The sequence below is a fragment of the Podarcis vaucheri genome (genome assembly GCF_965113315.1).
Source record: "Podarcis vaucheri genome assembly, chromosome: 5".
In the NCBI taxonomy this organism is placed as follows: domain Eukaryota; kingdom Metazoa; phylum Chordata; class Lepidosauria; order Squamata; family Lacertidae; genus Podarcis; species Podarcis vaucheri.
Genome location: NC_138763.1, coordinates 97,424,198 through 97,439,084, shown reverse-complemented (window position 1 = coordinate 97,439,084; position 14,887 = coordinate 97,424,198). Strand labels below are relative to the sequence as shown.

The 14,887-nt window shown below is 43.6% G+C and overlaps 1 protein-coding gene across 2 annotated transcripts in view; it reads right to left on the bottom strand.

Annotated features, from left to right (window-relative positions):
• Window positions 1–927: 927 nt before the first annotated feature.
• The window catches only part of ATOH8 (atonal bHLH transcription factor 8), a 35,565-nt gene continuing 21,605 nt past the window's right edge, over window positions 928–14,887 (bottom strand). Inside the window, exon 3 of one of the 2 annotated variants that reach the window (XM_082223311.1) lies at window positions 928–6,542. In XM_082223311.1, the coding sequence (XP_082079437.1) occupies window positions 6,454–6,542 (89 nt within the window). In that variant the 3' untranslated portion in view covers window positions 928–6,453. Of the gene's footprint in view, window positions 6,546–14,887 lie in introns of both variants that reach the window. The other variant, XM_082223312.1, reaches the window with a different exon arrangement.

Here is a 14,887-nt window from a genome sequence, read left to right as displayed (position 1 = left end):
ATTTTATGGTTTTATGCCTGGTTGTTGTAAAGGGCTCTAATTTTTATGAATGGCGGTATATAAATGTATTAATAAATAAAAGAGATATTCAAGATTGTCTCATCTCTTGCATTCATCTATCTCTCCAAGAGAACTATGACATGAATTGCAAACCCTTACAAACCCCCAGTTAGTGACTTTCCATCCAGCCCCCTCTCCAGATTAATGGCTATAGGTCCTTTTGGGACCGATGTTACTATGAGGCATATTGAGCTTTTTGCCTCTGACATTAGATTGGGGCAGGTAGTGGAAGGATTCTGCTGCTGCTCTCCCTGATAGTTGCAGCTGCCTGGCTGGCAACGTGTCAGACTGTGGAAGACCACCGGTGGGTCACTTGTATTTTAAGTGCTGTCATACAGAACCAGCTGTCCAGCCATTGGCATTCAGTTAGACCAGCCAGCAGCATTGGAGCAGGCAGAAGCTGGCCGTGCAAGGGAGAGGTCTTCTACAAGTCTCACAGGACTTTGGGCCACTACTCTGACAATACAGTGGGTGCAATAAGCATTGACTGCTGCCACTCCATGGTGTGTGTGGGGGGTGTCCCTCTGTTGCAGGCCGCAAAATGGCTTGGGCCACATGTCTTTTCTGCACCTCTGAACTGACTGGAGTGACACTTAGATAGGGCAGCTTTTCCTGTGTTTTAAAAACAACAACCAGTAAGGCAGTAGACTGGATCTGCTGATTTTAACTGAATGTGTATAGGATGTGCTATTTAAAAGTATTAAGTGGGTTTTATCTTTGTAAGCAAACACGTTTGACTGAACTAGCCTTCATAAACTATGAGTTGTGTGCTAATTAAGTCCTTACCCTGTAATGAAAGCTCATTTTTCAATAATATTTAAAGGTTCCATATTTCTAAAGGAGTTCAAGAAAGAAAGAAATGATCCATTTAAATGGGATATGACTTTATTCATCACTGCACTGATTTTCATGGAATTTCTCTCTCACACAGAGACAGAAGTTGTATATGCAGGATTTTAGTATTTCCTCTCCGGCTCCAACTTCAATTTGAAAGACTATAAAAGTTTGACTGGGTTCCAGTTGTGCATGGTTTGCTGGCCTCTGCTATGCAGCAGAGGCAAAGCAAGCCACATATTAACAGGCATGCTGTAAATCTTCAAGAGGAGTGTTTCCTTTCTTTCAACAGAACTGAGTTGTAGTTTCAAATTCAGGAAGTCTCCAGTAAAGAGACCTATAGAAACCAGTGGCCCTTGCATGTGAACAGTGTGCAATTTGCTCATCCTTCTACGTAACAAGCTAGCATCAGCTAGGGCCGGCCCTAGGTGGATGCTTACTAGGCTCAGAAGGCATGGCTGGTATGGAGCTAGATTGAGGTTTTGTGCCTCATCTGCCACGTCTTGTGATGAACTGGATTCATCCCACCCCGTCTTTTTCATTAGGCTCCAAAATCTGACTTTCCCCCCGGAAGACCCTTTGAAAACACACAGCACTTACCTTAACACACAGCTTGCTTGGGAAACCAGCCATATTTAAGTTTTAAATTAGTTTGCTTTGTTTTTATAAAAAAGTGCAGTATTGAAAGAAACAAGGAGCAATCCAACCAAACCTAAGCATGACCAGTTTGTAAAATATGCACAGTGCTTATCTTTGAGCTGATTGTGAACTTGTGAATGGATTACGTTTGAATGTATGTGCTACAAGACATAACCTTAAACTGGTTTAAACCTTCAGGTAGGTTGCCGTGTTGGTCTGAAGCAGTCAAAATATAAAAATAAAAAATAAAAAATTGTCCAGTAGCACCTTAGAGACCAACTAAGTTTGTTCTTGGTATGGTACTGAAAACTATGGAGAGACCTGGTCTGAATAGAGATACTGGATTCCTGTTTCATTACATAAGCTAATCATCTGCATACTATCCCTTGCTTTTTCCTGTAGGTCTAGTTGCAGTCGTTAACTGTCGTCAACAGGTTTACCATACCCATCTCATACTACCCTCCAGAGAAAAACCCCACCCCACCCACCCACTATATATAAGGGTTTGGTGACTTCTGTTTCAGTATATCTGAGGACGTGCCTACACATGAAAGCTTATACCAAGATGAAACTTAGTTGGTCTCTAAGGTGCTACTGGTTTAAACCTGCAGAAAAGAGTGTTCTGGGGGACTGGTGGGGCAGGACCAGAAGAGGAGCACTTACTGGGGATCCTAAGTCCATTCATATTGGTCCTATGGCCTGGCAGCCCAGCAAAAAAGCGTAATGGCACAGTAGAAGTCAATGAGGATGGTGCAATCTTCAAAAAGTGGGTCCTCACTCACCTGAGATCCTTATCCACACTGCTCTGGTTGTGTGACCCAGCAGTCTGTTTTCGGTGATTTTGTCTGCTGCATTAGGTGGACAAATGCCATTCTATATGCTTTATCAGAATCAAACTTCTCTGAGAACATAGTAATTGAATCAAGTTCAAGCACAGATTGCCATGACCTAGTAGTATAGAATTTTGGCTATATTCCTCATAATGCTTGGTTTCCAGGCCCTTGATCATATTTGTTGCCCTCTTCTGCACACATTCCAGCTTATCAATATTCATCTTAAATTGTAGTGCCCAGAACTGGACACAGTATTGCAGGCAAAGTCTGTTCAAGGCAAAATAGAGCAGGATTACTGCTTCCCTGGATTTGGACACTGTACTTCTGTTGATGCAGCCTAGAATAGTATTCACTTTTTTTGCTGCTGCTTTTGTTGTCTCATGCTCAGTTTGTGGTTTACTGAGATCCCTAGATCCTTTTCACATTTACTACTGGCAAGCCAGATGTCCCCCCATCTTATATTTGTGCAGCTGGTTCTTCCTGCCTAAGGGCAGAACTGTACATTTATCTCTTGCAATTCATTCTGTTAGTTTGGGCCCAGCTCTCCAATCTGTTAAGGGCATCTTGAAACCCAATTCTGTCTTCTGTGGTATTAACTACCCCTCCCAGTTTGGTGTCATCTGCAAATTTGCTGAGCATCCCCTCAATTCCTTTGTCCAAGTCATTTATAAAGATGTTGAACAACAAGAGGCCCAGGACAGAACCCTGCTGCTCCCAACTTGCCACTCTTTTGCAGAATGATGAGGAACCATTAATGAGCACTCTCTGGCTTTGGTCAGTCAACCAGTTACAAATCCACCTCACAGTTGTTCAACCCACATTTTACCAGCTTCTCCACAAGAATATCATGGACTTGATACCCTACACCCATAGCATTCCCCAGATCCACCAAGATTATAACTATGTCAAAAAAAGAAATGAGTTTCATCTGACATGACCTGTTATTCAGAAATCCATGCTGTGATTTTGCATACTTTTCTAAGTGTTCACTGTTTAATCATCTATTCTAGGACCTTTCTTGGTATTGACATTAAGCTGACTAGTCAGCAGGAGGAGTAGGAGGAGTTATTATTATTAAAATTTATATACGTGCAGAGTCTTCTCCCCCCCCCCACTTTGAAGATGAGGACCACACTTGCCTGCCTCCTGTTCTCCAAGAATTATCAAAAATGATGGACATAGGCTCTGAAATTACATCTGCAAGCTCTTTTATTATCCTTGGGTGCAGTTCATCAGGCCCTGGAGATATGAATTCATTTCAAGTCGCTAGATGTTCCCTTACCACCTCTCTTCCTATTATGGGTTTCAGGTCGCTCCTTGCATCATTTATTATGTTATCTGGTTGGGCATTGCTTTCCTTTTGGAAGGAAGTGTTTAGCAGTCCCACCTTCTCTCTGTCACTCAATAGTATTTGTCCATCTTCTCTACACAGAGGACCTAATACTTGCTCGCTTCTCTTGTTTTGAACATTGCCAAAGAAACCTTTTAAATTATGTTTAACCTCTCTTACAAGCTTGAGTTCATTCTTAGCTTTGGCCCGCCTGACCTTTTCCCTGCAACTGTGGGCTACTCATGTGTACTCTTCCATCATGATTTCTCCTTTCTTCCATTTCTTATACATGCCCTCCTTACATCTTAGTCCATCTGTAAGCTCCTTATACAGCAACATGGGTTCTTTAGGTGCCTACCACTTTTCTTTCTTGCTGGAATTGTCTGCATTGTGCCTTCAATATCGCACCTTTAAGGAACTCCCATCCACCTTCAACCCCCTTCTCTTTGAGTATTTCTGACCATGGGACTTGACCCTATAGTTCCTTAAGCTTTTTGAAATCAGCCTCCTCAAAGTCCAGGGTGCATGTCTGACTACACTCAGTTTTCCCTTGCCTGTGTATAGTGAAACTCAAGAAGACACAATCACTTTCTCCCAAGGTTCTGTCTACTTTTAGCTTATCAGTCAGTTCCTCCCTGTTGGTGAGGACCAGATCCAAGAGAGATGACCCCCTTGTTGCTTCTTCCAAATTCTGGGAAATCGTTAGCAAGGCAACTGAGGAATTTGTTGGACCGTACATTCTTGGCTGAGTTTGAGTTCCAACAGATATCAAGATAGCTGAAGTCTCCTATTACTATGATATCTCTCTTCCTCTCTTCCTGTTTGATCAATTCCATTTGAGCAGCTTGTACTCCTCAGTTTCTACATTCCAGTCCTGAGTCTCATCCCACTAGGTTTCAGTAGTGTCTTCTGGGTCATATTTACCATTCAATATTAAGAGCTCAAGTTCTTCTTGCTTGTTTCCCATACTCTCTGCATTTGTGCAGAGACAACACAAACCATGAGTCATTCCTCTGCACACTGCTCGCTCCTCCCTCCTCCATAGGGAGTCACCTGCTACCACCACATGTCTCTTTTCCTTCTCTGGGAAGCAGCAGAAATCACACTGAACCTTCAGCTGCCACCTTGGTGTGTTCTGAGGTCTGCAACTGCTGTACTTGCTCCTCTGGCTGAGAACTGGTGTCCAAGGTGAGGGCTTGGAATCAATTTTGTAGCTCCAGAGACACTCCTGACAGTCCAGCTTTTTTGTCCTATTCCTCCAGGGGTTTATCTAGTATTAACCCACCATCACCACGCCAGAGGGAGAAAGTATGTAGAAGCCCTTCAGTGCAGTGAAAGTGGTGGACATCAACTGAACAGTCCAGAATTCTGCATTTTAGCTTAGGCTTAAAGTGTAGGATTTAGTCTTGTTCTAATACATATAATAAGATAAGAGTAACTTACTTGGTCTCCCAACCTGATAGGTACAAAAAGGCTAATTTCAAACCCATTGCATTTTGTAAATCAATACCCAATTTATACTGAAATAACAGAAACCCAAATTTAACTACTTCATACAACCATTTCATTTGACTTCAAAAGGCCATATTATTTGACTGTGAGACTGAATTATATTCTTCATTTTTAGCAGACGCCTTATGTATGACATGAACTATTTATAATGCCTGCTTACTCCAAGTGAGTTTTTTCTATACCTTTTTTTTTTACTTCAATTTGAAGTGAAAGATACAATATAGAATTCAAATGCCTTTGCATTACATGTGTTTTTAAACATTGCTACATTCCAAAATACGACTTGACAAACAGTTTTGGAATAGTTCTGCTACTTTACATTCTTGCTCTTTATCCTTTGTTTTCTTTTTTCTTTCTTTTTTTTGGTATAAAGGTTAATACATTGGGTTAAATGACATGTTTAAAATATGAAAATATGTTTCCTGTAGTTATCAGTTCTCTTTTCTGTCACTATTTTACTCCCTGTGTGTGTGTCTTTGTGTGAAAAACTATCAAAGAAACAGAACTTTCCTGTTGAAAGTAAGAAAAATCAATAATTCTGGAACAAACGTTGGTATGTCTTAGCTGCTTCCTCCTTCAAATCCTGGTTTCAGTGCCTCAGAAATATCCATTCAAATGGATGATTAAAAATAATACAGAAAGAAAAGATTTATGAAGTATGATCTGGGAGTGATAATGACATTATATAAGGGAATGTTGGGATTTTTTCTACTCCAGGACGGTGTCATATCAGTAAAAAACAAGACCCTGATGTCACAGCCCAAAGGACGTGTCCACACACATCAGGAATCACAAGCATACATCAGATATACATCCGAATGCACCCATTTGTCTGCATTTCATCGCTTCCACTGGGATTTACATCTCCATTCACTTCCAAACGCAGACGGAAGACGCATTTCAATGTGCATTCCATTGAAAGTAATCAATGACTCCCACAGCAAATCTGATTCATGCGGATGGCTCCTGATACATGCAGAGGACTGCTTTTGCTAGTGGATCATATCATTAGGTTGAGTGACAAGTGTATAATCACCACCAGATCTTTGGCATTTACAGTGAAATCGCAGTACGCTATATTGCTGGGGGTAATAATTCCTATGGAAGCAAAGGGGGAAAGTGCTCAATACATTGCACATACTAGACTGTGGTTGGCTTAAGAAGAGAATGATGTAAGAAGAAAGCATCTGCAACTTCTGGGATGGTTTTCTCACATCCAGAGAGTTCTTGTTGGCAGTCTTCATCTTAAGGAAAGGTTGTGTTTTCAGTTGGACAATGTGTGCTATGACAACATGGGATGGGACTGTCACTGGATTCACCCTGGTCAGTTGTTACTCCTAGAGAGAAAAAAGACATTTTATTAGAACATCTGACAACCAAGTAGGAATCACTCTTGATTCTTCAATTGATTAAAAGGATTATTTTCCTAAGTGATAATTTTGATTACAGTGCGTGCAGGCAGACGTAACATCCCACAGAACTGAATGCTGTCTAGACAAGCATCTAAGAAGAAATATTATGGTGGCCCAGGAAGAAAAGTAAAAAATGATTATGGTCACAGTCTTACTTGGAATTAATGGGATGTAAGAGTATGGGCACTGTGGGTTAAACCACAGAGCCTAGGACTAGCTGATCAGAAGGTTGGCAGTTCGAATCCCCGTGACGGGGTGAGCTCCTGTTGCTCGGTCCTAGCTCCTGCCAACTTAGCAGTTCAAAAGCACGTCCAAGTGCAAGTAGATAAATAGGTACTGCTCTGGTGGGAAGGTAAATGGTGTTTCAATGCGCTGCTCTGGTTCGCCAGAAGCAGTTTAGTCATGCTGGTCACATGACCCGGAAGCTGTACGCCAGCTCCCTCGGCCAATAAAGCAAGATGAGCGCCGCAACCCCAGAGTCGGTCACGACTGGACCTAATGGTCAGGAGTCCCTTTACCTTTACCTTTAATAGTACTTTAAGAAGCACGAGCTGCTGCAGCAAACAGCAACCACATGTTGAGTTCTCCCCTTTCCTGCTCTGTAATGTTTACTGCAATTTATCCCATGTCTGATTCTTCTATTGATTAGCAGGATTATTCTTCCCATGTGATCAGCCTCTCTGTACCTGAGAACTGAGAAGCAGTCAGTGTAACACCATTTTTTAAAATAGATCTAGGAAACTATAGAGTGGTTACCTTAAGGTGTCTTCTGGGAGAACTGGTGGACAGCACGGTCAAATAAAAAAATACCAAGGATATAGAAGAAGTCTTGCAGAAGCAGACCAGCATGGCTTCTGCAAGAGTAAATCCTCCTTCACCAACCTATTAGTTCCCTGGCAGGGCTAAGAAGTGCATAGATCGAGGTGACTCAGTTGACACTGCACACTTAGATTTTCAAAAATCTTTTAACACAGTACCTTACCAAAGATTCCTGAATAAACTTAGCGGTCATAGACTAAGATGAGAGGAACTGGGTAAATAGCAGGAAGCAGAGAGTAGGCATACATGGACACGGAATTAAGAAGTGGAGTCCCGCAGCAGCAATATTGGGACATGTGTTTTTTAACTTGTTCATAAATGATCTAGAGCAGAGGTTTCCAATTAGGGGTCCAGGTACCATTTTCAAAAGTAGGGGATCCATGGCCCAGCTTTCAAAAAATAGGGGGTCCTCAGTAATTAGCTAATTGGGAACCACTGATCTAGAGTTAAGAGTGAGGAGTGAGGTAGCAAAGTTTGATGATGACATCAATTTGTTCCGGATGTTTAAAAGAAAAAGAGATTGCAAAGAGCTCCAAAGTGAGTGAATGGGTAATAAAATGCTAAGCGCAATTCAATGTAAACAAGTGTAAAGTGGTATCACGTTGGGGGTCAAACACATTGTTGATATACATTATTCTCTTAATCTCATGTATATGCTCTTGGGGTCTAAACTGCCATTGAATGACCAAGAATGAGACCTCAGGGTCATGGTGGATATCTCCAAGAAGATATCAGCCCAGTTTGCAGTAACTGCTTAAATAAAGGTGAATTCCATACTAGGGATCATTGAGCAAAGGATTTAAATATTAATTTAGTTATTTCACAATATTTATATATCACTTGATTGTAAACAAAAATCTCAAAGAAGTTTAATGAGAAATAAATCTGCCACTGTCATAATACAATGATAGAAATCTATGGTACAACAACACTTAGAATACTGTGTACAGTTCTGGTTGTCTCAATCCCAAAAGGATACTGTGGAGCTGGAAAACGTTTCGAAAATAGAATGCAGCAGCTACCCTATGAGCAAAGGTTTCAACATTTTTTCGGGTGAGGGGGGTTAGTTTAGAGATAAGGTAGGAGGAGATTAGAGAGAGGTACGTGGAGCTATGTATAGTGTGAAGAAAATGGATGGAGAGACATTTTCCCTCCCTATCTCCTAACACTAGAAATTATGTACATCCAGTGAAGATGAATGTTGGAAGATTCAGGACAGACAAAGCGCTTCAACACATTTTCTATCCTGCTATTTTGGGCAACATGTCCAATTGGGCAATGATATCTTGGGAGGCAGGATGCGGGTGGCGCTGTGGGTTAAACCACAGAGCTTAGGACTTGCCAATCAGAAGGTTGGCGGTTCGAATCCCCGCGATGGGGTGAGCTCCTGTTGCTTGGTCCCTGCTCCTGCCAACCTAGCTGTTCGAAAGCATGTCAAAGTGCAAGTAGATAAATAGGTACCGCTCTGGCGGGAAGGTAAACGGCGTTTCCGTGCGCTGCTCTGGTTCGCCAGAAGCGGCTTAGTCATGCTAGCCACATGACCCGGAAGCTGTACACCGGCTCCCTCGGCCAATAAAGTGAGATGAGTGCCGCAACCTCAGAGTCGGTCATGACTGGACCTAATGGTCAGGGGTCCCTTTACCTTTACCTATCTTGGGAGGCAACAGAACCCATAGAGAATAGGCAGGCAGACAAACCACTTTCCACAATACATACTAGATGCATGCAAGTATGAAGTGAACACATTCTGCAAATATGTATTATAGGGTTGCATGAACTGGGAAAGTGGGATTGGTCACAACTCCTCACTGCGTGCACATGTGGTCACAAGCATGCACTTACTATCTTCTCAAGGCTAGGCACACTGAGCCTCTTGCTCCAGTTGGAGGAGCAGAAGAATGTGCTGCAGCTGCCTGGCCACCGCTGTGTCACCTTTTATTTTGTTTTAAGTGCAGCAGCTGCCACACAGAACCAGCTGCCTGGCCGGTGACCTCATGGCCACTGACATTCAGGCAATGACTTCCTCACAGACCAAGGCTTGGTGCATGGCACTGTTTTGCTTGCTCTAGCTTGCTTTCCCCTGTGGCAGATGTCTTCAATACACCTTTGCCACCACTGCAAGAGGGCAAGGTGGAACTCTGTGTGCAATGTTAGAAACATAAATAAAAGCTTTGTCAGGAACATAATCTTAACGGCAATAATCAGCCTTACCGAGAGAGAGTAAGGGCTTGCCATGACTTCAGCAGCAGCTAGAGTTGCACTGCAGAAGCTCTGCTAAACATTTTGTTGCCATTGCTCCTAAATATTTAAAGCATGCTCCCTGTAGACCTGTATCGGCCATAAGTGCTACAAGACACCTGCCGTAGTAGATTAAGGTATGCAAGAAAGGATTTTGCATAGTTTACCTCTAAACCAGTAACCTCCTGCAAATTAGCAAGTTCCACTTTCAGTTCTGAAATCCCTGCCTCTGAATCTGATATCATTTTCAAGGTATCATCAGCAAAAAAAACCTTATGGCCTGTTTTTCATCGCTGATCATAATTTCTTTAATGTCATAACTGGCGCTTATCTTATATGCTAAAGCCTCAGCCACAATTGTAAAGAGGAAGGGGGAAGGAGACAACCCTGCTTCATCACCCTCCTCACTGCAACCACAAGTCCAGCACCTTGACCCTAATTGCAGTGACCAGAGAACACATTGTTTTACTAGATCTAAAAACCTCTGACCAAATCACAATTTTTCTAGCAGTTTAAGAAAAAAGGGCCATTCAAGACTATCAAAAGCCTTGTGGATAACCAACAAGACTCCTGCCCCAGGCCTCAGACAAGCTCTGCACAGGCATGACCATGTTTGTTGTTGTCATTTAGTTGTATTTGACTGTTCATGACAATGCCTGCCTTTCTAAGCACCTATGATCTAGGAGGACTTCCCATGCTCAAGTGTCTCTTGGCTCAAATCCTGATGGGTGTGCAGTCCTTGGCCCTGACAATTAAGATTCTGCACACTGCTCAAGGTCTGCACACACCTCTCACTGCATAGCAATAAAAAATGATCTATAAATGTTTTTGGTTGAGAGCAGGTGAGAAAGCTGGAAGTACTCAGTTCAGAACTGTCACTGACTGGGGCCACTGTTTTAGTGGGCTTTGACACCTTCCCTGGGCCTTCCGCCATCACGGACCTTTCTTCTTCCTCCAAGAAGTCTGAAGAGAGCAAAGGATTCATGCATCCATCTTGGTTTACAGCCAAGCCATGTTGCAACCAGTCTCTTTGTTAAGTATCTCTTTGCGTGACCAAATAATATAGGTGACTGGTTAGCACAAAAACTACCAGCTAGAGACACTTCCAGATGGTCCCCTCTTGCCTGGATGGAGGTGTTGTCACTGGTGAAGATAAGAGAGCAGCAGACACGAGGGCAGTTTTTGTCTTGGGCTGGGCTTACTCCCTCTGTATGCCTAATCTGAATTTACAACTTTGCTCCCAAGCCTCCAAAACTAATGGGGGAGAAAGATCTGTTGGAGTGTTGATGCTGCAACACCTTCCAGCTTATGCCCAGCCTGTATATATGTGTAAATAAAACCATATACAGCACAGTTGCCAATAACCTTCATTCTAAGGAATGCAGACTTGAAATATGCATCCTTGAAATATGTCTGCTTGGACACTGGTGTGCATGTAACAGTACTGTGACTGATCTAGCAAACATTAGTTTGTGATGAAGGTCATAGTCACTTGTAATGCTTAAAACCACTTTCGGGCATCTCTAGTGCTATCTAGCTAACCATCTGAATGCTTGAGCAAAAGAAGAAGACAGGCATGTAAAATGCCAATGAGCTAATGGAGTCTGAACTAACCATGCACAAGACTTCAATGAAGATGCTGACCCAGGATGCCACAGCTGTAGGACTGTGCTGTAAGGCTCTAATTCCATGCACACTTAACCCCATGCACTTGTCCTATTAAACAACTTACTAACTTGACTAAACATGCAAATGCTCGTGCTATATACTCCTGCAGGATGTACTGCCAACTAACTTTTGCTGGATTGCTCGCATTAAAGGATCATAGAGGGGCAAGGAATCTCAAAGGTCATCTATAGTCCAGCCCCCTGCTGCTGAAGGAAATCCACTAGTATCCCTGCTAGATGGATCAGCCTCTGCTTAAAAAAAACTTCTACCGAATGAGACCTCCTAAGGCAGTCTGTTCCACTGTTGAGCTGCTCCTATCACAAGGAAGTTTCAAATCTCTCTCTCTCTCTCTCTCTCTCTCTCTCTCTGTGTGTGTGTGTGTTGGAATTTGTACCTATTGGCCTGGGTCTTACCCCTCGGGCCCTTCTAATATTTGAGATGGACATTATATTGTGTCTCACTCCGTGCTTTTCCAGGCTAAACATACCCAACTCCCTTCAAACTTTTCTCCCTTGAATCTATAGTTAAATGCCACCCCATTCAATCACTTAACATTTTTGGTTATCAGTAAGCAACTATATTTATGGATATGGTGATTATCACACAGTGGTCCATATTCAGCTGTTTACTTCTGCTAGTAGCAGCTACTGCAATGAGTGACAAAGCTTCCTCCCCCAGTGCCCCTCAACTGCCTTGGGAGGTGTGGGTCAGGAAAACCTTCAGAACAGTATGCTGGCAGAGGAGATGGCAGGTTGTTCTGTCTGGCAAGCAGAGATGCTGATGTAATTATCATAACAGCACAACACTGAACAGAGATGGCTCATAGGGAGTGCGCCTGTTGCAGTTACACCGGCTCAGAGCTTATGGGGTGCCCAAGTAGGCTTTGCCACTATTATTCCAATGGAAGGTGAGAGGCGGCGGTGGCAGCAGATTTTGGAGTCATCCATGAAACATGAGATGCCGAGGTCTGCCACAACTGAATCCCAGCTCATATCTATACCATAGGGTAAAGATAAAGGGACCCCTGACCATTAGGTCCAGTCGCAGACAACTCTGGAGTTGCGGCACTCATCTCGCTTTATTGGCCGAGGGAGCCAGCGTACAGCTTCTGGGTCATGTGGCCAGCATGACTAAGCCGCTTCTGGCCAAACAGAGCAGCGCACGGAAACGCTGTTTACCTTCCCGCCAGAGTGGTACCTATTTATCTACTTGCACTTTGATGTGCTTTCGAACTGCTAGGTTGGCAGGAGCTGGGACCGAACAATGGGAGCTCACCCCGTCACAGGGATTCGAACCACCAACCTTCTGATCGGCAAGTCCTAGGCTCTGTGGTTTAACCCACAGCACCACCTGTGTCCCAACATCTATACCATGGTTGTACCCTTATTTCAAGAATATTAAATTACTTCATTGGGTGTTACTTTTATATAACTGGTGCTACACAAGAATTGTGTGGCTCTTGTAACTGTCATGTACGACTCTGAGGTTGTGGTGCTCATCTCGCTTTACAGGCCAAGGGAGCCGGCGCTTGTCCGCAGACAGTTTTTCCGGGTCATGTGACCAGCATGACTAAGACGCTTCTGGCGCAACGGAACACCGAGACCAGAGCAGCACACGGAAATGCTGTTTACCTTCCTGCCGGAGCGTGCCTTCGAACTGCTAGGTTGGCAGGAGCTGTGACAGAGCAATGGGAGCTCACCCCGTCGCGGGGATTCGAACCGCCGACCTTCTGATCGGCAAGCCCAAGAGGCTTAGTGGTTTCGACCACAGCGCCACCCACGTCCCTCCAATTTGCACAAGCAATCTGCAGTTCCAAACCTTACAGAGTAAACTACATAGTAGTTGTTTAAGAAAAATTGCTCATGGACCCAGAAGTTTAAGTCCTGAAATCTCCTAAACTCTCCTTGGCACTTAAAACTGCAATATTACACACAGTTATTTGGGAATAGGCTACATTAAGCTCAGAAGGGCTTAGTTCTAAGTAACTATGATCCGGATGCACGACCATTGCAACAATGCGGGGGGGGTTGTGTTGGGGGGGGCGGGTAGTTCAACCAACTGCAACCAAATTGGTTATTATCACCATTGATTTATTCATCACCTTCTAACTTAGATTATAGGCAATCTTATTGTCATAAAGCATTTGTCTCATGTTCGCCTTTTGCATTCTAAAAGTAAAAGCCTTCAAAAAAGGCTGTCAAGGAAACCTCGCGTGAAAAACTTGTTTTGTTCTTTGTGCTTGATTTTATTTCAATCTGACCACTAACGAGCAGCAACAAAGTATTGGTACACCAATATTGTACAACATTTTACATTATAATCCTTTTATTTTTAATTCTCTGCATGTACACACACACACACACACACACACACACACACGTAATTATAAACAGAAACAAATTTTAGCCGAAAGCTTTTATTGAGCAGCAACTATTCTGTTATTTAAAAGCCCGTTTCCTCTCTCACAAAGAGACCTTTTGCAGGGTTCCCTCCCCCTCCTGCCTCCCCTAACAGCTGCTCTCAATGTTGTATCCTGAGTGATGATGAGGTTCTGAAAGTGTTTTTTTGGAACAGATGGCTAGGAGAGTGCTGGGGAATGTGCCAGCAGAAAGCTGGGGGTGTGCCAAATCCTGCAGTGACTGAGTGCTTTGGGTTCCAGCTCGCGTGCCTTTCCCCTGCCCTCTGCCCTGAGTGGCGCCAGCAGGACTTCCCAACTAGCATTCTGAACATCTGGAGTCTGGGACTGCCAGGAGAGCAAGAGAGGCGGGGGGGGGGGGGGAGAGAAGGAGGGGGGTGGAAAACCCTTCCTGCTCCAGCTCAGCTTCCATCTACTCAACAGTGTTGCTCGCGCACAGAACAACTAAGAAGAACAAAAAAGGAGCACACATGTGGGTACACACACAACACACACACACACACACACACACACACACACACTTGAAAGTTAACCAGTGGCAGGTCAACAACCTCCCCCAACGGCTAGTCACTGTCACATTCAGAAAACTAAAGCAGCAAGCAATATTGCCTTTCCAGCACTGGAGTCAGAGTGGCTGGGTGCTACAGAGAAGGGAAAGGGCAGCCAAGAAACATCTAGCTTCTCTCTGATTGTGATGCACATGAGATACTTTCTGAGGATCACATTCTGCTCCTTTATTGCTCCATTTCACAAAGAAATTTGAACACAATTCTCAGAATGCTGCTGGGTTTTCAAAAAGGTGACACAAACCATATAATGTCAAAATGAACCTATTCTAGTAGCAGTTCCAGGCAGGAAGCTGTGTTGGTCTGCCATAGTGGAAACAAAATAAAAAAATTCCTTCCAGTAGCACCTTAAAGGTAAAGGGTAAAGGGACCCCTGACCGTTAGGTCCAGTCGTGGCCGACTCTGGGGTTGCAGCGTTCATCTTGCTTTATTGGCCGAGGGAGCCGGCATACAGCTTCCAGGTCATGTGGCCAGCATGACTAAGCCGCTTCTGGCGAACCAAAGCAGCACACAGAAACACCGTTTACCTCCGTGCCGGAGTGGTACCTATTTATCTACTT